At 49.5% G+C, this 25,856-nt stretch overlaps 1 protein-coding gene across 1 annotated transcript in view; it reads left to right on the top strand.

Moving 5' to 3' along the window:
* Window positions 1-25,856, top strand: part of LOC138665696 (hexokinase-1) — a 118,837-nt gene that overhangs the window by 43,101 nt on the left and 49,880 nt on the right. Inside the window, exon 3 of the mRNA XM_069753412.1 lies at window positions 5,615-5,763. Within this exon, the coding sequence (XP_069609513.1) occupies window positions 5,615-5,763 (149 nt within the window). The remainder of the gene's footprint in view (window positions 1-5,614; window positions 5,764-25,856) is intronic.

The following is a 25,856-nucleotide window of genomic DNA, read 5'->3' on the forward strand; positions in this document are numbered from 1 at the left end:
GAATATGTTAAACCTTAGGTTCCTCAAGGTTCCCATCTTTTACTCTGACAGTCTCTGAAGAAGCTTTGTCAGGTCTTCACCTGGACTGGCTTTCCAACAGTCTTGAATGCGTTCCAAGAGGTGCTGACACTGCTGAGCGCTTGATGGCTGTTTTCTTTTCACTCTGTGGTCCAACTCCTCCCAAACTATCTGAACTGTGTTGAGGTTGTGGGATTGATTGTGGAGACCATGTCATCTGATGCAGAACCCTATCCTTCTTGATCACATAGCTCTTACATAGCCTGGAGGTGTCTTGGGGGTCATCGTCCTTTTGCAACACAATTTTTTTTTCTACTAAGTGCAAACCAGTTGGGATGGCATGTTGTTGCAGAATACTCTGCTAGCAATGTGCCTTGAATGTGATATAAATCGCCAGTGTCACCTGCAAAGTAAACCCACACCATACTACCTCTTCTTCCACACTTTACAGTAGGCACCACACATGTAGGAAACATCTGCTCACCTTTTCTGCTTCTCACAAAGACATGGTGGTTAGTACCCAATATCTCATATTTTGAGACATCAAACCACAGTAGAGGTTTCCACTGACCTAATGTCCAGTCCTTGTGTTTTTTGGCCCACACAAGTCTCTTCTTGCTTGTGGTCTCGAGTGATGACATTTTTTTGCAGAAGTTTGACCATAAAGGCTTGCTTTTTGCAGTCACCTCTGGGCAGTTTATGGTAAGATGTGTCTGCTACTTGATGTCTGTGCATCATTTATGAGGGCTGTTATAGGAGGTCCTGTCAAATTTTGATTCCGAAGCTGGTAAGTCTAAAGAACTTATACTCTGCAGCAGAGGTAATTCTTTGACTTCCTCATGAGAGCCAGAATCATCATAGTGGATCACCCCCACGTCAGGGCAATGGGGTACTCGGATCCGGGCCCTTCTGTTCTCGGTGGGGATGTCACGGTGGCTTGACCCGGTCCGTGGCCCTTTGAGGGGCGTCCAATAAAAGGACAACAGTTTATAGGATGTTTGTGACGCCACCTGTGGTATTCGATCAGGGTGACCGACACTGCTTAGGGGTCCGCTGGGGTGATGTTATGGCAGCTAGATGGTATACCTTCCCACAGGTGAAGTGTGTCCCTAGGGCTTCCCAGAGTGTAGATGGTGGATGTTGTAAGGCGCAGGGAATAACGAGGACACAAGGTTGCAGTCTCTTTATCTTTACTGAAGGCTTCAGCATCCACAGTCCAGGGCACCAGACCACAGGGTAGGCAGAGTCCGGCCGGTCTGAAGGCACATCCAGAGTCCCCTAATCCAAGTGGAATTCGGTAGCCTTCCTACTAGCACCTGGGTGTTGTAGTACCTCCCTGCTGAGCAACTCGGTAAGGTCCTCACAACTGTTGTAGATGTTCTAGATGTTATTTCTTCCTCTCTGTCCCCCAGATGGTGTGGATAGGACAACCCGTATGACTGATGGCCTGAGGCTTGTTTATAGGGACCCTGGAGACGCCCCGACCCCCACAATTTGCCACCGTGTCTTCTTAGGTATTAAGGTCGGGCAGCCAACTTGGAATTGACTGTCCTGCTGGTCTCTGAAGTAAAGCGTACAGTCTATTACTCCCTCGGTCTTCCGGCCACCGGCTACGCGCCTCAGAAGGAGGCAGCCTCTCTCAGGGCAGAACTCCTTCTGGTTTTCTCCTTGTGCTATGACTTCGTGTCTCACTTTCTACAATACAATTCTCTTCGTATCCTTTCTTAGGATGCTGCCACACGTGGGGCAGGCGCAGCTCCGTATCTTTCTGTCTAGGCCTCTGACAGGATCCCACCCCTGTCTGGGGCCCTCTGTCTGCCCGACAGGTGTTGCCTGGGCCAAGCCCAGTCAGCTTCTGACTAACTTTCTATCCAACCCACCAGTTTTACCCTAATGTGAGGAGTGCCCTAATAGATAGGAGCAAGGCTCCCCCTGGTGGACTGGAGTGTGAAGTGTAGTTTATGGTTTGTGATTCCTGGCGGGGTGAACTCCTTAGTGCCATCAGACGTAATATCACTCCCCCTGGTGGAAGAATAACATTACTGCAACGAACCAGGACTCTGGGGCGCTGCAATAGCAATTGATGGCTTTAATGACTCAAATTGAGGATGCCTTCAAGGTTCTAGCAATTTCCTGGATTGACTAACGTTCATGTCTTACAGTAATGATGGACTGCGATTTCTTTTTAAATGGTTGAGTGGTTCTTGTCATTTTCTGGTTTGACAGTGGCAAACCCTTTCTCTAGGCAGGTCATTCCACAAATCAACTCTTCACGATGCGCACCTATACAATGGAAGCCATTTCACACCACTGATGAAGCTGCTTGAGAGAATGTTAAAGGGGCGTAAAGTTGTCATTACAGGATACATTGAATAATCTATAGTTTAACACATATTCTGCTTTGTTTCACATCTGTTTCTTTATCCTTGTTTTCATATTTGCTCCTTTATGGTGTTGCTGTCTTCAGTCTGAATAAACAAAATGCAAACTCCAATAAAAACTGAGAAAATTATTGAATTAACAGGCGTGTCCAAACTTTTGACCTGTCCTCTGTATTATTTAAAATGATGATCAATCAGGGTAAAGCTGTCAATCATTCAGAATACAACACTTTTCCCTCCCTGCTTGTGGGGTGCAGAACTCCCTTGCTCCTGAAGTTGAATAGACTGTAGAAGGACGTAGATCTGGGGATTTATTATGATGGAATATAGGCTGAACTGGATGGACAAATGTCTTTTTTCGGCCTTACTAACTATGTTACTATGTTACTATGTAATTTTGGTACAAATTTCTGTATAATTGGGATTGAGTGAGTTATCTGCAGTGGGCAGATGAGATGGACACGCATTCAATTTTATGCCCCTTGGTGTTTTGTACAGATAGGAAGTGTCATGACCCTAAAAGAAAATACAATTCAAGCAAAGAGGAAAGACGGGTACAAAAGATTGTTTAAATTTAGGAAGTGCAGCTAATGTAAATATTTATGTAACAAACACAAAAACTTCCTGAAGAAAAGAAACCACCTCTTGTGGCGACATGCGTGGGTTCCTCTTTCCCGTTTGATGCTTTTTCTATGAGCCAATTTACTGTGGGTGACTCCGCACGTGGCACTTTATTGCACATATAACAAAAGACTGATTGGCACTTCCAAATCCGCAAACTAGTGTGAACGGGTGCAAACCAGGAGGAGCCATTTCTATACATAACAAGCAAAGTCTTTCTGCTGTATCAGCATGGCTCCTTCCTTTTTGTCTTCCTGTTGCTGTCATTTGACATGATGTTTTATGGAATTGTTATTTATGATATTTAAATAAAAATATGATTTTCTATTTTATTGGTGGTGTCTCTGTACTCCGTTTTTTCTTTGTATATACACCTGCTTGGAGTATTCCACTTTATTCACTGTATGCTCTGGTGAATTTATATTGGGAGAGAGGCGCTTTTTCTTTTGGCCCATTAAAAAAGAACTGCTTATCTGACTTTTGTTTATAAACAAGTAAAGTTGCACTGTGTAGTGGTAAAGCATGTAAATATGAAATGTATGAGATATAAATAGCATTACTGCTCTAAGTAATAACAAAAAATGAAGATACTTAGCACATAATTTGGCCAATTCATGCATGCCCTGCAGCCAACGACAAGGTGGTCTTCGGTTTTGCTGGAAACCTGTCTAGTGCAAACACCTCTATAAGGCTATGTTTACACGTTCAGGATTTTTCGCGTTTTCTTTACCTTTTTTCGGCGGTTTTCCGCATAAAAAAAGCGCTAAAAAACAGCTTACATTTATTAGAATGCAATCCGCAATTTTTGTGCACATGTTGCGTTTTTTTTCCACAAAAAAAAAAATGCATCGCGGAAAAAAACACAGCATGTTCATTCATTTTGCGAAAAATCTCCGGATTTGCCACTATATAATATAGTAGTGGAAAGCTCCGGAAAAATCCGCATAATAAACGCGAAAAAAAAAAAACTTGAAAAATGTGCAGAAAAAAAAAACGCGATAAAAATGTGAGCGGATTTCTTGCAGAAAAAGTCAGGTTTTGTTCAGGAAAATTCTGCAAAGAATCCTGACGTGTGCACATAGCCTGAAGCCTAAATTTATGGGTAGGTAGGATCCTGCTGCAATTAAAACCCCTTGCAGCTTGGGATGGTATTGATCCAGGAATTGTCCATTTATATTAACAGTATCTTGGATATCCACATGGTTCTATTGGTTATCATGTCGATCATATGGCTTATATCCCAGTGCCAGTTTTTAGCTTAGAAAACAGGTTCTGGCGCAATATACACAATTTTGAATGTTCTTGTCTTCTCTAGGCTTTTGTGTTATATAATAAATATTTGCATTGTTTAACTTTAGGAAGAGCAACCAATTTGTTGTACGTCTTTCCTATTTTTTTAATTGCATTTGTCGTACATGAACTTTGGTTAGCACTCCATCAATATACTGGTAGCGCCTTCTTCGTTGTTACTTTTTAGAAAAAGAAAATGCTCCATAGTGGAAAAAAATCTGCATAATTATTTATGTGCCTTCTAAGGGTACCGTCACACAGTGGTACTTTGATCGCTAGGACGGCACGATCCGTGACGTTCCAGCGATATCGTTGTGTCTGACACGCTACTGCGATCAGGGACCCCGCTGAGAATCGTAAGTCGTAGCAGATCGTTTGAAACTTTATTTCGTCGCTGGATCTCCCGCTGACATCGCTGAATCGGCGTGTGTGACGCCGATTCAGCGATGTCTTCACTGGTAACCAGGGTAAACATCGGGTTACTAAGCGCAGGGCCGCGCTTAGTAACCCGATGTTTACCCTGGTTACCAGCGTAAACGTAAAAAAACAAACACTACATACTTACCTTCCGTGTCTGTCCTCCGGCGCTGTGCTTCTCTGCACTGGCTGTGAGCGCCGGCCAGCCGGAAAGCACAGCGGTGACGTCACCGCTCTGCTTTACGGCTGACCGGCGCTGACAGTGCAGAGGAAAGCACAGCGCCGGAGGACAGACATGGAATGTAAGTATGTAGTGTTTTTTTTTTTTAACGTTTACGCTGGTAACCAGGGTAAACATTGGGTTACTAAGCGCGGCCCTGCGCTTAGTAACCCGATGTTTGCCCTGGTTACCCGGGGACTTCGGGATCGTTGGTCGCTGGAGAGCGGTCTGTGTGACAGCTCTCCAGCGACCAAACAGCAACGACACAACGACGCTGCAGCGATCGGCATCGTTGTCGTATCGCTGCAGCGTCGTTTCAGTGTGACGGTACCCTTAGGGATGTTTTCTGCTCAGTGCCAGAGTTGCTTTCTCCCAGGATGAGCAGACTGTTTGCTTTGCTTAATTCTATTATACTCAATGTCGGATAACTTTCGCCACATTAGCTGCGCATTAACCATTTTATGTACATTTGGAATTATCCAGTGTTTAGTTCAAGTAGTAGCAGCTCTGGATTCACTCAAGCCTGACAATGGGACATCTGTTATAGTGTTTACTCTGTGTTACAAGGGCAGTAAAATCTCTGTAATTATAGCAAACCGTCCTCCTATCACAGAAAGTGGAGCCCTGATCTGCTAAAGATATCTGCAATTATTGTCTTGTCAAACAGAAAAGGGAGACTTCATCGCACTGGATCTTGGTGGATCACATTTCCGTATTCTGCGAGTGAAGGTTTCTCATGAGAAGAAGCAGACGGTTCAGATGGAAAGTGAGATATATGACACACCTGAGGACATTATTCACGGCACTGGAACACGGGTAAGAGTTTTGTATAAAAAGAGTTTATTTTAATACCCAGAGATTTTTGGCCCCAATTTTTTCAAGTTTGTATGCCAGAAATCTGGTGTATAACACTTTAAAAAGCCAGAAAATATTTGCACCCTGCAGCATGGCTCAAACATTTTGTGACTCTTCTCGTTTTCACAGCAGTATCAGACATCGCCGCCAAAATCGGCGGAGTTAGACGGAGCAGTGACGGGAATGGCATGTGGCGCCCTTTACGTCTCAAATCTTACTCCAGTTGCCATTGACCCCACTACACCCCCTGATCAAGACTGGCATGAACGACGCCGGTCTTGATGAATTGGGGCCTTTGATGGCAGCCACCATAAGTGGCCATCATATTGCAGAACATGCATGTCTTTTCAGTGTGGGGACTGGAGTAATCTGTTGCCGCCACCTCTGTGGATTGGGCATGCTGAAATCCAACATGCCAAACCTTTTCCTTCCAACATCTTTTTGAACACATTCTTAGTCATAAAGTTATCCATGACTAAACACATGGATCACTAAAAATGGTAGAGGAAATATTACTGTATACATTTTATGGTGATTCACATGTATTTTAAAGTGACCCTTTAGTGACTCTAAGTGGTCTATATATATCGTCAATATACCTGGTGCCTCCTAAAGCTAGCCATATACATTGGATAACGAATGATTGATTAGCCGAAAACTATCTCTTCCATATTCCCCATGTACAGGCCGTGTTTTATTGTGTTTTCTGTGTACAGAGATGAATAAGCTGGTGCCTCACGGCCCACAGAACAAAAGGATCGGGTAATTAATTTCCAACTTCCTGATCCTTTTGTTCCCTGACACAATCTGTTTGTGGGATAGTCAAGAGACACCCATACACAGCAAATGGTCAACCAAGCCCTCCTACTTTTAACTACTTGTGTATAGAAATCATTTATGACAATGAAGAAGTGGAACTAAAATGTTTTATAAATGGGAGAAGAATTCATGAAGAGGGCACAAGCTTTATTGCCTGTAGATTAGTCTGGAACCTCTACTTACTGAATGAAAGACATATTCGGAAGCTGTCACTAGGTTTTTGCTATTTAGTCTAAGAGCAGCATAACGTAGAGAAAGAGACCCTGATTCCAGTAATGCGCTACTTGCCAGCCTGTAGTTTCAATAAAATCACAACAGGTGATTAACACTGTAGGACTAATAAACTTACTGTCATATAGTTTTCCATATTCAAGAACACTGTATAGCCACGCATACATCACTGATTGGCAGCTTTCTGCCTATGCCTTCTGCCTATGCACAGTGTACACAGAAAGCTGTCAATCACTGCTATGGGGCGGGGTTATATACAGTGTGTCCGTAAAGTCATGGTGCACTTTTGACCAGTCACAGGATCTATTTGTAATTTACATTTTGGCGCCCTTTCTCTGGCCCAATCATATCAGACCTGTTCATGAGGAGAGATAACAAGAACCAATCAAACAACACAAACTCATTTAAGCTGTTGCTGAGCCCCCTGTCAGATTAACCCCTGATAAACTGAGCTCTGATTAATACACTGCCAGGTCTGTGACATCATGCTACCACAAGCTTATGTGAGCTGTGAGTTTTTCCATGCCAGTCGAGATGTGGACGGTACAGAGGAAAGTTCAGTGTGTTCTGTGGCTCTCTAAATTCGAATCCGTGACCAAAGTGCTACGTGAATATGGGCGCGTTTATAACGAAGCGCCACCACAAAGGAATAACATTACTCGTTGGGATAAGCAGTTGAAGGAAACCGTCAGTTTGGCAGAGGAACCCCGTTCTGGTAGGCCATCAGTCAGTGACGAGTCTGTAGAGGCTATACGGGATAGCTTCCTAAGGAGCCCTAGAAAATCTGTGCGTGCGTGCGCTCAACAATTACACCTAAGCAAGACTACAGTTCATAAGGTGTTAAAGAAACGTCTCTGTTTTACGGGGCACGAATTGCGGCTGTTGCACGCTATCAAACCGGCAAATAGACCCACACGATGCGCGTTTGCTACAGATATGTTTCATGAGATCAACAATGATGCAAGATTTTTGCAGAAGATTGTGTTTAGCGATGAGGTGACCTTCCATATCTGTGGACATGTTCATCGCCATAACGTCCGAATATGGGCTGCTGAACATCCTCATGTCTACGCTGAGTACGAACGTTACACCCCTAAAGTGGTGTGGCCTGATGCATGATAAGGTGATGGGCCCATTTTTTTTCGCGGAGCGGTCTGTGACGGCAAAGACATATCTTAACATGTTGGAATTGTATGCAGTGCCACAATTTCCAGAAGATGTCATCTTTCAACAGAACGGCGCTCCTCCACACTACGCCACCATTGTTTGAGAGTTTCTGGATAGAACATTCCCCCGGCGGTGGATAGGCAGGGGTTCTGTCAAACCATGGCCACCACGATCCCGGATCTGATGCCCTTAGACTTTTACTTTTGGGTTTAAAGGGAAGGTGCCATCAAAAAATTTTTTTTTCAGAAATTGTAAAAATGTAAAGAATTAATGATTACATTTTCTTAAAAAATATTATCATTTGTTTATAATTTAGTAAAATATGAAAAATAATTTGAAAAGTTTTGGAATTTCCACTTTTAAACACTAGGGGGAGCAGCTGCTGAAATTTCAGAAAAACCTAGTGTACAACTAGCTCACATTACTGCACTGCAGTAATTATGGGCGGAGTCTGCTGACGTGTGTGATTTCTCCTCTCCTCCCCTTCTGGGTGTTTGCTAAGGGATTAGAGAGGATGATATTCAGGAACCCAGTGAGCAGCCATTTTGTTGGTGACTGCAGAGTATGGCTGCTGTCACACTATCAGTATTTGGTCAGTATTTTACCTCAGTATTTGTAAGCAAAAACCAGGAGTGGAACAAATAGAGGAAAAGTATAATAGAAACAGATGCTCCACTTCTGCATTTATCACCCACTCCTGGTTTTGGCTACAAATACTGAGGTAAAATACTGACTAGTGTTGAGCATTCCGATACCGCAAGTATCGGGTATCGGCCGATATTTGCGGTATCGGAATTCCGATACTGAATTCCGATACTTCCCGCGTATCGGATACCGGAATCGGAAGTTCCCAGAATTCAAATTGAACGCAGCAGCCAATGAGGAATGAATGAAAGTGTGGGCACATCCTGTTTAGCATGGTGGGCATGTAAGTACTGGCAAGGCTTGGATTGGCTGCTGAAATGATGTCACTCTGCACTATAAAAAAGCGCTGCCGCCATTTTGCGCTCACTCTGCTGTGATTTCAGTTAGGGACAGGACGCTGTGTTCTAACTGAGGGCCAGTTGAGCTAGCTAATTGCTTTATTTTCCTTTCCAAAGGCTAATTTAGCAAAACGCTGTGTGTTCTTCACTGTTCACCTTGCTCTTGCCTTGCAGCGCTGTTTTAACAGCGTTCTGCAAGGTCTCTGTGTGTGTGTGTGTGCAGCTCACTCTGTAGTCTGTGTGCAGCCATATACCCGGTTGTATTCAGCTCAGGGGGGGTTCACACTGCCTCACACAGTTGTTCTTTTTTGCTCTTAGTGCAGCCTGCTGCACATTTTTTCTCAAATTTCCTATTAGTGTTTTTCCACCAGTCTCCAGCTCTATTGTGGAAAAACACTACATAGGATAACCTAGAGGGGGGTTTTTGGGCCTTGCAGCGCCGTTTACGGCTGTCTGCACGGTCTCCGTGTGAGCCCAGCTCGCCCTGTAGTCTGTGTGCAGCCATAGCCGGTTGGATTCAGCTCAGGGTTCGTTACTGGCTCATACCTTGAGAAAAATTTTCCTTTTTTTCAAATAGTGCAGCCTGTTTAAAATTTGAAAAAAAAAATTCCTATTAGTGTCTTTCCACTCGTATCCAGCTAAATAGTGGAAAAACACTATATAGGATAACCTAGAGGAGGGTTTTTTGGCCTTGCAGCGCCGTTTACGGCTGTCTGCACGGTCTCCGTGTGAGCCCAGCTCGCCCTGTAGTCTGTGTGCAGCCATAGCCGGTTGGATTCAGCTCAGGGTTCGTTACTGGCTCATACCTTGAGAAAAATTTTCCTTTTTTTCAAATAGTGCAGCCTGTTTAAAATTTGAAAAAAAAAATTCCTATTAGTGTCTTTCCACTCGTATCCAGCTAAATAGTGGAAAAACACTATATAGGATAACCTAGAGGAGGGTTTTTTGGCCTTGCAGCGCCGTTTACGGCTGTCTGCACGGTCTCCGTGTGAGCCCAGCTCGCCCTGTAGTCTGTGTGCAGCCATAGCCGGTTGGATTCAGCTCAGGGTTCGTTACTGGCTCATACCTTGAGAAAAATTTTCCTTTTTTTCAAATAGTGCAGCCTGTTTAAAATTTGAAAAAAAAAATTCCTATTAGTGTCTTTCCACTCGTATCCAGCTAAATAGTGGAAAAACACTATATAGGATAACCTAGAGGAGGGTTTTTTGGCCTTGCAGCGCCGTTTACGGCTGTCTGCACGGTCTCCGTGTGAGCCCAGCTCGCCCTGTAGTCTGTGTGCAGCCATAGCCGGTTGGATTCAGCTCAGGGTGCGTTACTGCCTCATACCTTGAAAAACAATTTCCTTTTTTTCAAATAGTGCAGCCAGTTTAAAATTTGAAAAAAAAAATTCCTATTAGTGTCTTTCCACTTGTATCCAGCTAAATAGTGGAAAAACACTATATAGGATAACCTAGAGGAGGGTTTCTTGGCCTTGCAGCGCCGTTTACGGCTGTCTGCACGGTCTCCGTGTGATTTAAACTAGCTCTGTAGCCCGATCTGCACCAAAAAAAAGGTTAAGTTCACCAAACACAACTTACACTTGTGTAGGCCACATTTGAAAAATAATAAAGTTTAGTCCACAATTTACAACATTAGTGTTTCTTACACCTGTTAGGAGGAGCATTACAGGAATAAGCACACTAAGGCCTTAGTACTTTTCTGCTTATCTTTATCTGTCAACCAAGATGAAGAGGGCAGGGAGTAAGGCACGTGGGCGTGGGCGCGGAGCAGGGAGAGGAGCAGGGAGAGGACGTGGTGATTCTGTGCCTGCTGCGGGCGCCGGTGACTCGTCGTCACTCAGTTTCAGCAGGGAACAGTCCTTCATGCGCAGCTTTGTCGGAGAGCGCCGTGCACCGCTGCTGCGTGAAGACCAAATTGAAGCCGTTGTCGGGTGGATGGCAGCTAACGCCTCGGCATCGACTTCAGTTAGTGCCACATCCTCTCAGGCACAGAGCACTGGAGAGCAGCCATCTGTCTCTTCACCACCTGCCAAATTGGCCAGGCAGTCAGAGAGCCCAGGACAGGAGCCGTCTCTACTTCTGTTCTCTGAATCTCTTGGCTTGGAAACAGGGGGCCAGCCAAGCAGCATTGGAGAAATGGAAGAAGAGGCAGTGTGCAGTGATGCCCAACACCTTTTTCTCTCTGACTCTGAAGAGGCAGGTGGGCCAGTGCCTCCGGTGACCACAGCGCAGTACGCATCTGATGATGAAACTCAGGTGCCGCTTTCTCGTGCGTACTGTGCTGCTGAGACTACCCAGGAGGAGCAGTTGGTGGCAGAGGGTAGTGGAGATGATGAGGTCCTTGACCCATCGTGGCGTGAGGAACAGGAAGGTGGTGGGAGCAGCTCAGAGGAAGAGCTTCCTCTTACGGGCCAAAGAGGGAGAGGGAGGGGGAAGACTGCGGAGCCTGTAGCCTCCACTTTGGCACCCGTTAGGAGCCTGTCTCTTTCCAAAGCCAAAAAGGGCGCTCCCAAGACTTGCAGTGCCTGGTCCTTTTTTGACACAGTTGCAGATGACATTTGTTTTGTCAAATGCAAGCTGTGTCATCATAAAGTAAAAAGAGGGAAAAATGTCAGCAACCTCAATACCACAAATATGTGGAAACATGTGCGGACCAGGCACGCGGTGGAGTTACAGAAACACACTGAAGATGTAGGCCAACCAACAGCGGCAGCTACCACCTCTTCAGCTCGTGTTGCCTCTTCCTCCAGCTCACGCACAGCTGGTTTGGCTTCCTCCCAGAGACCTTGTGTAATTCCACCCACAGCACCACCTTCCCAGTCATCCTCACACTCCCAGTCTACTCTACAGCCATCGGTAGTACAGGCATGGGAGAAAAGGCGGGCATTCTCGGCCAACCACCCCCGAGCACAGGCTCTGAATGCAGGCATTGCCAAACTGTTGTCCCTGGAAATGCTCTCGTTCAGGCTGGTGGAGACTGACAGCTTCCGTGACTTGATGGCATTGGCAGTCCCACAGTACAAGGTGCCCAGCCGCTTTTACTTCAGCAGGCAGGCTGTCCCTGCCCTGCACAGGCATGTTGAGGCAAACATAAAACATGCGCTACTGAACGCCGTCAGTAGCAAGGTCCACCTCACCACCGATGCGTGGACCAGTCAGCATGGACAGGGGCGATATGTTTCCCTCACTGCCCATTGGGTTAATGTTGTTGAGCCAGGTACAGATCGTGCGAGTGGCGCAGGACGTGTCCTGCCCACTCCAAGGATTGCAGGAATCCAGTCTGTACGCATCGACTCCTCCTCTTACACCAGTTCCTCTGATTCCTCTCTGCAGGATCCGTCACAGTCCACCCCCACATGGACCCGTGAACGTTTACCTATGACCGACATGAGTACAGCCGTGGCCAAACGTCAGCAGGCCGTCTTGAAACTAGTTTCATTGGGGCATCGAAGCCACACAGCGCAGGAGCTCTGGAATGCCATAAAGCAGGAGAGCGATGTGTGGTTACTGCCAGCGAATCTCCAGCCAGGCATGGTAGTGTGTGACAATGGCCGAAATCTGGTGGCAGCTTTGGCCCTTGGCAACCTCACTCACATCCCATGTCTGGCACATGTGCTCAATTTGGTTGTGCAGAGTTTTCTGAGGGACTATCCGGATCTTGATGCCCTGCTGCACAAGGTCCGCCTAGAGTGTGCTCACTTGCGGCGTTCCAGCTTGGCCAGATCCCGCATTGCTGCTCTGCAGCGCCGATTTCGCCTTCCGGAACACCGCATCATATGTGACCTACCTACCCGGTGGAATTCCACGTTACATATGTTGGAGCGGTTGTGTGAGCAGCAGCAAGCAGTTATGGAGTACCAGCTGCATCAGGCGCAAAGAAGTCGCAGTCAGCGCCGATCAGACTTCACAACCACAGAGTGGGCCACTATGAAGGACGTCTGCCAGGTTTTGCGTCCTTTTGATTATTCCACGCGGATGGCAAGTGCAGATGATGCACTAGTCAGCATGACTGTCCCCCTTATCTGCCTGCTTCAGCAAACTTTGCAAGGGTTAAGGGATGATGTGGTGGAAGAGGTGGAGGATGAGGAGTCACCTTTTCCATCAGCTTCTGGAGAGTCAGCGCCACGTGGTTCCTCACAAAGGGGTACGCAGGGGCCAATTTGTGAGGAGGATGAGGAGGAGTCAATGGAGGAGGAAGAGCTCCGTCCAGAGGAGGGAGCGACACAATTGTCCAGTGGTCAGTGTGTACAGCGAGGGTGGGGTGATGACGAGCGGGCAGAGATCATGTCTCAAGCAGGGGACAGCGTTTCTGGGCCGGTTGGCACTCTGCAGCACATGGTGGATTTCATGCTGCAGTGCCTGAGAAACGACCGCCGCATCGACCACATTCTCAACATGCCTGATTATTGGGTGTTCACCCTCCTCGATCCTCGCTACCGGGACAACGTCCAAAACCTCATCCCTGCGTTGACCCGGGAGCGTAAATTGCGGGAGTACCACGACACACTGGTGAATTCCATCATCTTCTCCTGTCCAACTGAGAGGAGTGCTGCTAGTGCTTTACAAAGCAGCTCAGTGCGTCGAGGCAGTGGGGGAGGCTCTGCCCAAAGAGGGAGCAGAAGCAGTGCCTCTGCCCAAGGCAAGCCCAGTATGGCACAACTCTGGCACACTTTTGTGTGCCCGCCCCAAATGTCTACACCATCACCGGCGGCTCCAGTCAGCAGGAGGCAACGGTTCCGTCAGATGGTGACAGACTACATGGCTTGCCCTCTTACTGTACTCCCAGACGGCTCTTCCCCGTTCAAGTTTTGGGTCTCTAAGCTGGATACATGGCCAGAGCTAAGCCAGTATGCATTGGAGGTGCTGGCTTGCCCTGCGGCTAGTGTCTTATCGGAACGTGTCTTTAGTGCCGCAGGTGGTGTACTAACAGACCGTCGCATGCGACTATCCTCCGATAACGTTGACCGGCTTACTTTCCTGAAAATGAACCAGGCCTGGATCTCGCAGGAATTTGCCACTCCTCTGCCTGATTAAGTAATTGGGTGTCATCCAGGTCTCCTGCTGTGTTCATCTTTCTACCACCTGAACTGCTATTCCTGGGCTCCAACACCGCCAGTTGCGGCTCAGAAGTGCAGGCTGCACAGTAAAAACATACGACCCAGTGTTATTGGGTTTCAGTAACGTCAGCTGATCCCCAGCTGTGTAGCCGGCAATGTGTCCTGCGACCGCCACGCTGGCACAACAACCTAAATGTAAGGGAACCTGTCCCCCCCCCCCCCCCCGTCGTTTGTTACTGAAAGAGCCATCTTGTGCAGCAGTAATGCTGCACAAGGAAAAGGTAGCTCTTTTTTTTTAGCTCTTTGCACACGCAGAACTTAACACTTATAAAATGTGTTCACTGATACCGTTATACCGTCCCGGAGCTGGGACTTTCCTTCGTAATGTGACGCAGCACAGCCGTCATTCCTACCCCCTTGGTGCCATGCGCTGCCTCCTCAGCGTTGTTTTAAGCTGTCACGGAGCCTGCGCTGTTCTGTTATCCCTTGGGCATGCCCTATTTGCGCTGCCTGTCTTCTGACATAATTTGGTGTCAGGCTGGCTGCGCCTGTGCGGCCGCGGTGCCCGAGATCCCGCCTCGCAGTGTCTTCTGATTGAGTCACACTGCGGGCCTGGGATCCATGGGCATGCGCAGTGCATATCTTCCCCTCGGGCTCTCGCTCATTTCCCTCCGCCTTCTTTAGACTGTGCGCCGTCAGCTGATCCCTAGCATGCCACGGCCGTGACACCGCACAGTCTGAAGAAGAGGGAAGGAGGGGAGTGAGAGTCGAGGTTATGCACTGTGCATGCCCATGGTTCCAAGGCCCGCAGTGGGATTACGTTAGATGAGACTGCGAGGTGGGATCTGGAGCAGCGTGGACGCACAGGCACTGACAGCCTGACACCAAATTATGTCAGAAGACAGGCAGCGCTAATTGGGCATGGCCAAGGGCTAACAGAACAGCGCAGGCTCCGTGGCAGCTTAAAACAACGCTGAGGAGGCAGCGCACGGCATCAAGGGGATAGGAATGACAGCTGTGCTGTGTCCCATTACGAAGGAAATTCGCACCTCCGGAACGGTTTAACGGTATAAAGGGACACATTTTTAGTGTTTACTTCGGTGTTTGCAAGGAGCATAATTAAAAGAGCAACCTTTTCCTTTTGCATCCTTAGTGCTGCACAACATGGCTCTTTCAGCTACAAACGTCTTGGGGGGGGGGGTTAAAGGTTTCCTTTCAACTTGCTCCAATCAGGCTTCGGCCTACACTCTGTTCCTCTGCTCCTCCTGCTGTCCCTGGGCTCTAACACCGCCAGTTGGTGCCTGGAAGTGCTGTGTGCACAGTCAACAGTCGCTCCTCTGTTATTGGGGTTCAGTAACGTCAGCTGATCCCCAGCTGTGTGTGCGGCAATACCTCCAATCTGCTCCTCCTGCTGTCCCTGGGCTCTAACACCGCCAGTTGGTGCCTGGAAGTGCTGTGTGCACAGTCAACAGTCGCTCCTCTGTTATTGGGGTTCAGTAACGTCAGCTGATCCCCAGCTGTGTATCCGGCAACGTGTCATGCGACCGCCACGCTGGCACAACTAAAATGTAAGGGGACCTGTCCCCCCCCCCCCCTAGGCGTTTGTTACTGAAAGAGCCACCATGTGCAGCACTAATACTGCACAAGGGAAAGGTCGCTCTTGAAATTATGCTCCTTGCAAACGCTGAACTACACACTCATGTAATGTGTCCCCTCACACCGTCCAACCGTCCCGGAGGTGGGACTTTCCTTTGTAATGTGACACAGCACAGCCGTCATTGCTACCCCCTTGGCACCGTGCGCTGCCTCCTTAGCGTTGTTTGATTCCGTCATGGACCCTGCGCTGTTATGTTATCCCTTGGCCATGCACAGTTTGCGCTGCCCGTCCTCTGACATCATTTGTTGTCGTCCTGGCTGCGCCTGTGCGTCCACGCTGCCCGAAATCACACCTCGCAGTGTCGTCTAATGTGATCCCACAGTGGGCCTGGTATCCATGGCCATGCGCAGTGCATATACTAGCCTCTCACTCCCCTTCTTCACGCTTCTTCAGACTAGGCGGCGTCAGCTGATCCCTAATAGCATGCCACGGCCGTGACGCCGCACAGTCTGAAGAAGCAGGAAGGAGGTGAGTGAGAGGCGATGATATGCACTGCGCATGCCCATGGATCCCTGGCCCGCAGTGGGACTACATTAGATGACACTGCAAGGTTGGATCTCGGGCAGCTTGGACGCACAGGCACTGCCAGCCTGACACCTACATGATGTCAGAAGACGGGCACCGCTAACTGTGCATGGCCAAGGGATAACATTACAGTGCGGGCTCCGTGACAGAACCAAACAACGTTGAGGAGGTGGTGCCCGGCACCAAGGGGGTTGGAATGACGGCTGTGCTGTGTCACATTACAAAGGAAAGTCCCACTTCCGGGATGGTTTGACGGTGTGAGGGGACACATTATATGAGTGTGTACTTCAGCGTTTGCAAGGAGCATAATTTTCGGAGCCACCATTTTCCATGTGCAGTATTACTGCTGTACAAGATGGCTCTTTCAGCAACAAATGCCTGGGGGGGGGGGGTTAAAGGTTCCCTTTCAACTTGCTCCACTGCAGGCTTCGGCCTACACTCTGCTCCTCTTTGATTCCCTGGGTTTCAACACTGTCAGTTGCCACCTGGAAGTGTTGTCTACACAGAAAAAAACACTAGGTGATGTGTCAGTGGGGTTCAGCACCGCCAGCTGTTCCCCTGCTGTGTAGTCGGCAACGTGTCCAGCACAAGCCACGCTGGCACAACAGAACAAAAGCTGCCACCAGTGCAGGCTTCGGCCTACACTCTGCTCCTCTCCTCCTCCTGCTGACCCTGGGCTCAAACACCGCTAGTTTTTGCCCGGAAGTGCTAGCTGCACAGAGAAAAACACCAGCCAATGTGTTAGTGGGGTTCAGCAACGCCAGCTGTTCCCCTGCTGTGTAGCCGGCAACGTGACCTGCAAACGCCATGCAGGCACAGGAACTGAAATTAAAAGGGAACCTGGCCCCACCCCCCCAGGTGTTTCTATGTATAACAGCCACCTAGTACAGCAGTACTGCTGCATTTGTACAAGGTGGCTGACTTTTTCTCCTTGCCCACGTGGAACTCAACACGTACAAAATGTGTCTCATTGAGACCATTCCACTGTCCCTGAGGTGTGACTTTCCTTTGTAATGATACGCAGCACCCCCCTTGGTAGCGTTTCCCGTCTTTTGTCATCATGGTTAGCTGGCTGCGCCTGTGCATCCGCCCTGCTAGAAACAACGCCCCTCGTTGTCATATTTATTTTGTCAGCGAGGGTGTGGTTTATGGGCACGAGCAGTGCATATGTTCGCCTGTCTTAACTCATCTCCTTCCGCCTTCTTCAGACTGTGCGGCCTCCTGGCCGTGGTAGGCGATAAGGGATCAGCTGAGGCCGCCCAGTCTGGAGCAGGTGTAAGGACATGTGTAAGCGGCAAACCTATTTACTGCACAAGGCCACGAATCCCAGCCACGCAGTGTGATTTTTTGAAAACACACTGTGGGTCTGGGATTCATGTCCATCGCTAACCGCAACGGCCGACATGAAATGAGGTCAGAAGACAGGAAGCGCTCACAGCGCATGGCCAAGGGATCACAATAGCGCAGACTCCTGTACAGCAAATAACAACGCTCAGGAATCTGCGCCCAGTACCTAGGTGCAAATTTTGACACCTGTGCTGCGTCTCGTTAAAAAGACAAGTCACGCCTCCACAACTGTTTGACAGTATAATGGGCTAAATAGTGTACGTGTTTTAGTCAGCGTGTGCAAGGAGCAAAACAAATAGAGCAACCTTTTACTTGTGCAGCATTAATGCTGCACAAGGTGTGGCTCTTGTACCTTGCAACACCTGAGGGGGGGGTTAAAGGTAACCTTTGAAATTGGTTCAACTAGGCTTCGGCCTACACTCTGCTCCTCTCCTCCTCCTGCTGACCCTGGGCTCAAACACCGCTAGTTTTTGCCCGGAAATGCTAGCTGCACAGAGAAAAACACCAGCCAATGTGTTAGTGGGGTTCAGCACCGCCAGCTGTTCCCCTGCTGTGTAGTCGGCAACGTGTCCAGCACAAGCCACGCTGGCACAACAGAACAAAAGCTGCCACCAGTGCAGGCTTCGGCCTACACTTTGCTCCTCTCCTCCTCCTGCTGACCCTGGGCTCAAACAACGCCAGTTTCTGCCCGGACATGCTAGCTGCACAGAGAAAAACACCAGCCAATGTGTTAGTGGGGTTCAGCACCGCCTGCTGTTCCCCCGCTGTGTAGCCGGCATCGTGTCCAGCACAAGCCACGCTGGCACAACCGACCAAAAGCTGCCACCAGTGCAGGCTTCGGCCTACACTTTGCTCCTCTCCTCCTCCTCCTGCTGACCCTGGGCTCTAACACCGCTAGTTTTTGCCCGGACATGCAATCTGCACAGAGAAAAACACCAGTCAATGTGTCAGTGGGGTTCAGCAACGCCAGCTGTTCCCCTGCTGTGTAGCTTGCAACGTGACCTGCAAACGCCACGCAGGCACATGAACTGAAATTGAAGGGAGCCTGCCCCCCACCCACAGGTGTTTCTATGTATATCAGCCACCTTGTACAGCAGTACTGCTGCATTTGTACAAGGTGGCTGACTTTTTCTCCTTGCCCACGTGGAACTCAACACGTACAAAATGTGTCTCATTACAGACCATTACAATGTCCCTGAGGTGTGACTTTCCTTTGTAATGACACGCAGCACCACCCTTGTTAGCGCTGCCCGTCTTTTGACATCATTGGTTAGCTGGCTGCGCCTGTGCATCTCCCCTGCTCGAAACAACGGCCCTCGGTGTCTTATTTTTTTGGACAGCGAGGGTGTGATTGATGGGCATGTGCAGTGCATATGTTTGCCTGTGTTCACTCATCTCCTTCCGCCTTCTTCAGACTGTGCGGCCTCCTGGCCGTGGTAGGCGATAAGGGATCAGCTGAGGCCGCCCAGTCTGGAGCAGGTGTAAGGACATGTGTAAGCGGCAAACCTATTTACTGCACAAGGCCACGAATCCCAGCCACGCAGTGTGATTTTTTGAAAACACACTGTGGGTCTGGGATTCATGTCCATCGCTAACCGCAACGGCCGACATGAAATGAGGTCAGAAGACAGGAAGCGCTCACAGCGCATGGCCAAGGGATCACAATAGCGCAGACTCCTGTACAGCAAATAACAACGCTCAGGAATCTGCGCCCAGTACCTAGGTGCAAATTTTGACACCTGTGCTGCGTCTCGTTAAAAAGACAAGTCACGCCTCCACAACTGTTTGACAGTATAATGGGCTAAATAGTGTACGTGTTTTAGTCAGCGTGTGCAAGGAGCAAAACAAATAGAGCAACCTTTCACTTGTGCAGCATTAATGCTGCACAAGGTGTGGCTCTTGTACCTTGCAACACCTGAGGGGGGGGTTAAAGGTAACCTTTGAAATTGGTTCAACTAGGCTTCGGCCTACACTCTGCTCCTCTCCTCCTCCTGCTGACCCTGGGCTCAAACACCGCTAGTTTTTGCCAGGAAATGCTAGCTGCACAGAGAAAAACACCAGCCAATGTGTTAGTGGGGTTCAGCACCGCCAGCTGTTCCCCTGCTGTGTAGTCGGCAACGTGTCCAGCACAAGCCACGCTGGCACAACAGAACAAAAGCTGCCACCAGTGCAGGCTTCGGCCTACACTTTGCTCCTCTCCTCCTCCTGCTGACCCTGGGCTCTAACAACGCCAGTTTCTGCCCGGACATGCTAGCTGCACAGAGAAAAACACCAGCCAATGTGTTAGTGGGGTTCAGCACCGCCTGCTGTTCCCCCGCTGTGTAGCCGGCATCGTGTCCAGCACAAGCCACGCTGGCACAACCGACCAAAAGCTGCCACCAGTGCAGGCTTCGGCCTACACTTTGCTCCTCTCCTCCTCCTCCTGCTGACCCTGGGCTCTAACACCGCTAGTTTTTGCCCGGACATGCAATCTGCACAGAGAAAAACACCAGTCAATGTGTCAGTGGGGTTCAGCAACGCCAGCTGTTCCCCTGCTGTGTAGCTTGCAACGTGACCTGCAAACGCCACGCAGGCACATGAACTGAAATTGAAGGGAGCCTGCCCCCCACCCACAGGTGTTTCTATGTATATCAGCCACCTTGTACAGCAGTACTGCTGCATTTGTACAAGGTGGCTGACTTTTTCTCCTTGCCCACGTGGAACTCAACACGTACAAAATGTGTCTCATTACAGACCATTACAATGTCCCTGAGGTGTGACTTTCCTTTTTAATGACACGCAGCACCCCCATTGTTAGCGCTGCCCGTCTCCTGACATCATTGGTTGGCTGGCTGTGCCTGTGCGTCCCCCCTGCCCGACACAACGCCCCCCGTTGTCTCATATATTTTGACTGCGAGGGTGTGATTGATGGGCACGAGCAGTGCATATGTTCCCCTGTTTTCACTCCCCTCCTTCCGCCTTCTTCTGACTGTGCGGCCTCATGGCCGCGGCATGCGATAAGGGATCAGCTGAGGCCGCCCAGTCTGAAGCAGGTGTAAGGACATGTGTGAGCGGCGAACATATTTACTGCACAAGGCCACGAATCCCAGCACCGCAGTGTGACTTTAGGAAAAGCCACTGTGGGTCTGGGATTTATGGCCATCGTTAACCGCACCGGCCAACATGAAATGAGGTCATGAGACGGCCTGCACTAACAGGGTATTGCCAAGGGATAACACAAGAGCGCAGTTTCCTGTACTGCAAATAACAACGGTAAGGAATCTGCGCACAGCACCTAGGTGTAAATTTGTACACCTGTGCTGCGTCTCCTTAAAAAGACTAGTAGTCACGCCTCCACTACTGTTTGACAGTATAATGGGCTAAATAGTGTACGTGTTTAATTCAGCGTGTGCAAGGAGCAAAATTAAATAGAGCAACCTTTGACTTGTGCATCATTAATGCTGTTCAAGGTGTGGCTCTTGTACCTTGCAACACCTGAGGGGGGGGGTTAAAGGTAACCTTTGAAATTGGTTCAACTAGGCTTCGGCCTACACTCTGCTCCTCTACTCCTCCTGCTGACCCTGGGCTCAAACACCGCTAGTTTTTGCCCGGAACGGCTAGCTGCACAGAGAAAAACACCAGCCAATGTGTTAGTGGGGTTCAGCAACGCCAGCTGTTCCCCTGCTGTGTAGTCGGCAACGTGTCCAGCACAAGCCACGCTGGCACAACTGACCAAAAGCTGCCACCAGTGCAGGCTTCGGCCTACACTTTGCTCCTCTCCTCCTCCTGCTGACCCTGGGCTCAAACAACGCCAGTTTCTGCCCGGACATGCTAGCTGCACAGAGATAAACACCAGCCAATGTGTTAGTGGGGTTCAGCACCGCCAGCTGTTCCCCTGCTGTGTAGCTGGCAACGTGTCCTGCAAACGCCACGCAGGCACATGAACTGAAATTGAAGGGAGCCTGCCCCCCACCCCCCCAGGTGTTTCTATGTATAACAGCCACCTTGTACAGCAGTACTGCTGCATTTGTACAAGGTGGCTGACTTTTTCTCCTTGCACACGTGGAACTCAACAAGTACAAAATGTGTCTCATTACAGACCATTACAATGTCCCTGAGGTGTGACTTTCCTTTTTAATGACACGCAGCACCCCCATTGTTAGCGCTGCCCGTCTCCTGACATCATTGGTTGGCTGGCTGTGCCTGTGCGTCCCCCTGCCCGACACAACGCCCCCCGTTGTCTCATATATTTTGACTGCGAGGGTGTGATTGATGGGCACGAGCAGTGCATATGTTCCCCTGTCTTCACTCCCCTCCTTCCGCCTTCTTCTGACTGTGCGGCCTCATGGCCGCGGCATGCGATAAGGGATCAGCTGAGGCCGCCCAGTCTGAAGCAGGTGTAAGGACATGTGTGAGCGGCGAACATATTTACTGCACAAGGCCACGAATCCCAGCACCGCAGTGTGACTTTATGAAAAGCCACTGTGGGTCTGGGATTTATGGCCATCGTTAACCGCAGCGGCCAACATGAAATGAGGTCATGAGACGGCCTGCACTAACAGGGTATTGCCAAGGGATAACACAAGAGCGCAGTTTCCTGTACTGCAAATAACAACGGTAAGGAATCTGCGCACAGCACCTAGGTGTAAATTTGTACACCTGTGCTGCGTCACCTTAAAAAGACTAGTAGTCACGCCTCCACTACTGTTTGACAGTATAATGGGCTAAATAGTGTACGTGTTTAATTCAGCGTGTGCAAGGAGCAAAATTAAATAGAGCAACCTTTGACTTGTGCATCATTAATGCTGTTCAAGGTGTGGCTCTTGTACCTTGCAACACCTGAGGGGGGGGGTTAAAGGTAACCTTTGAAATTGGTTCAACTAGGCTTCGGCCTACACTCTGCTCCTCTACTCCTCCTGCTGACCCTGGGCTCAAACACCGCTAGTTTTTGCCCGGAACGGCTAGCTGCACAGAGAAAAACACCAGCCAATGTGTTAGTGGGGTTCAGCAACGCCAGCTGTTCCCCTGCTGTGTAGTCGGCAACGTGTCCAGCACAAGCCACGCTGGCACAACTGACCAAAAGCTGCCACCAGTGCAGGCTTCGGCCTACACTTTGCTCCTCTCCTCCTCCTGCTGACCCTGGGCTCAAACAACGCCAGTTTCTGCCCGGACATGCTAGCTGCACAGAGATAAACACCAGCCAATGTGTTAGTGGGGTTCAGCACCGCCAGCTGTTCCCCTGCTGTGTAGCTGGCAACGTGTCCTGCAAACGCCACGCAGGCACATGAACTGAAATTGAAGGGAGCCTGCCCCCCACCCCCCCAGGTGTTTCTATGTATAACAGCCACCTTGTACAGCAGTACTGCTGCATTTGTACAAGGTGGCTGACTTTTTCTCCTTGCACACGTGGAACTCAACAAGTACAAAATGTGTCTCATTACAGACCATTACAATGTCCCTGAGGTGTGACTTTCCTTTTTAATGACACGCAGCACCCCCATTGTTAGCGCTGCCCGTCTCCTGACATCATTGGTTGGCTGGCTGTGCCTGTGCGTCCCCCTGCCCGACACAACGCCCCCCGTTGTCTCATATATTTTGACTGCGAGGGTGTGATTGATGGGCACGAGCAGTGCATATGTTCCCCTGTCTTCACTCCCCTCCTTCCGCCTTCTTCTGACTGTGCGGCCTCATGGCCGCGGCATGCGATAAGGGATCAGCTGAGGCCGCCCAGTCTGAAGCAGGTGTAAGGACATGTGTGAGCGGCGAACATATTTACTGCACAAGGCCACGAATCCCAGCACCGCAGTGTGACTTTATGAAAAGCCACTGTGGGTCTGGGATTTATGGCCATCGTTAACCGCAGCGGCCAACATGAAATGAGGTCATGAGACGGCCTGCACTAACAGGGTATTGCCAAGGGATAACACAAGAGCGCAGTTTCCTGTACTGCAAATAACAACGGTAAGGAATCTGCGCACAGCACCTAGGTGTAAATTTGTACACCTGTGCTGCGTCACCTTAAAAAGACTAGTAGTCACGCCTCCACTACTGTTTGACAGTATAATGGGCTAAATAGTGTACGTGTTTAATTCAGCGTGTGCAAGGAGCAAAATTAAATAGAGCAACCTTTGACTTGTGCATCATTAATGCTGTTCAAGGTGTGGCTCTTGTACCTTGCAACACCTGAGGGGGGGGGTTAAAGGTAACCTTTGAAATTGGTTCAACTAGGCTTCGGCCTACACTCTGCTCCTCTACTCCTCCTGCTGACCCTGGGCTCAAACACCGCTAGTTTTTGCCCGGAAATGCTAGCTGCACAGAGAAAAACACCAGCCAATGTGTTAGTGGGGTTCAGCACCGCCAGCTGTTCCCCCGCTGTGTAGCCGGCATCGTGTCCAGCACAAGCCACGCTGGCACAACCGACCAAAAGCTGCCACCAGTGCAGGCTTCGGCCTACACTTTGCTCCTCTCCTCCTCCTCCTGCTGACCCTGGGCTCTAACACCGCTAGTTTTTGCCCGGACATGCAATCTGCACAGAGAAAAACACCAGTCAATGTGTCAGTGGGGTTCAGCAACGCCAGCTGTTCCCCTGCTGTGTAGCTTGCAACGTGACCTGCAAACGCCACGCAGGCACATGAACTGAAATTGAAGGGAGCCTGCCCCCCACCCACAGGTGTTTCTATGTATAACAGCCACCTTGTACAGCAGTACTGCTGCATTTGTACAAGGTGGCTGACTTTTTCTCCTTGCCCACGTGGAACTCAACACGTAGAAAATGTTTCTCATTAGAGACCATTACAATGTCCCTGAGGTGTGACTTTCCTTTGTAATGACACGCAGCACCACCCTTGTTAGCGCTGCCCGTCTTTTGACATCATTGGTTAGCTGGCTGCGCCTGTGCATCTCCCCTGCTCGAAACAACGCCCCTCGGTGTCTTATTTTTTTGGACAGCGAGGGTGTGATTGATGGGCATGTGCAGTGCATATGTTTGCCTGTGTTCACTCATCTCCTTCCGCCTTCTTCAGACTGGGTGTCCTCATGGCCTCGGCAGGCGATAAGGGATCAGATGAGGCCGTCCAGTCTGAAGCAGGTGTAAGGACATGTGTGAGCGGCAAACATATTTACTGCACCAGGGCACGAATCCCAGCACCGCAGTGTGATTTTTTAAAAACACACTGTGGGTCTGGGATTCATGTCCATCGCTAACCGCAACGGCCAACATGAAATGAGGTCATAAGACAGGAAGCGCTCACAGCGCATGGCCAAAGGATCACAAGAGCGCAGACTCCTGTACAGCAACTAACAACGCTCAGGAAGCTGCGCCCATGCAAAAAGGTGTTGTTTTCGACACCTGTGCTGCTTTTCTTTAAAAAGACAAGTCACGCCTCCACTACTGTTAAACAGTATAATGGGCTAAATAGTCTACGTGTTGCATTCAGCTTGTGCAAGTAGACAAATTAATAGAGCAACCTTTTACTTGTGCAGCATTAATGCTGCAGAAGGAGTGGCTCTTGTTCTTTGTAACACCTGAGGGGGGGTTAAAGGTAACCTTTGAAATTGGTTCAACTAGGCTTCGGCCTACACTCTGCTCCTCTCCTCCTCCTGCTGACCCTGGGCTCTAACAACGCTAGTTTTTGCCCGGAAATGCTAGCTGCACAGAGAAAAACACCAGCCAATGTGTTAGTGGGGTTCAGCAACGCCAGCTGTTCCCCCGCTGTGTAGCCGGCATCGTGTCCAGCACAAGCCACGCTGGCACAACCGACCAAAAGCTGCCACCAGTGCAGGCTTCGGCCTACACTTTGCTCCTCTCCTCCTCCTCCTGCTGACCCTGGGCTCAAACACCGCTAGTTTTTGCCCGGAAATGCTAGCTGCACAGAGAAAAACACCAGCCAATGTGTTAGTGGGGTTCAGCAACGCCAGCTGTTCCCCCGCTGTGTAGCCGGCATCGTGTCCAGCACAAGCCACGCTGGCACAACCGACCAAAAGCTGCCACCAGTGCAGGCTTCGGCCTACACTTTGCTCCTCTCCTCCTCCTCCTGCTGACCCTGGGCTCAAACACCGCTAGTTTTTGCCCGGAAATGCTAGCTGCACAGAGAAAAACACCAGCCAATGTGTTAGTGGGGTTCAGCACCGCCAGCTGTTCCCCTGCTGTGCAGCTTGCAACGTGACCTGCAAACGCCACGCAGGCACATGAACTGAAATTGAAGGGAGCCTGGCCCCCACCCCCAGGTGTTTCTATGTATAACAGCCACCTTGTACAGCAGTACTGCTGCATTTGTACAAGGTGGCTGAT

This window comes from Ranitomeya imitator, chromosome 2 (genome assembly GCF_032444005.1).
Source record: "Ranitomeya imitator isolate aRanImi1 chromosome 2, aRanImi1.pri, whole genome shotgun sequence".
NCBI classification, from domain to species: domain Eukaryota; kingdom Metazoa; phylum Chordata; class Amphibia; order Anura; family Dendrobatidae; genus Ranitomeya; species Ranitomeya imitator.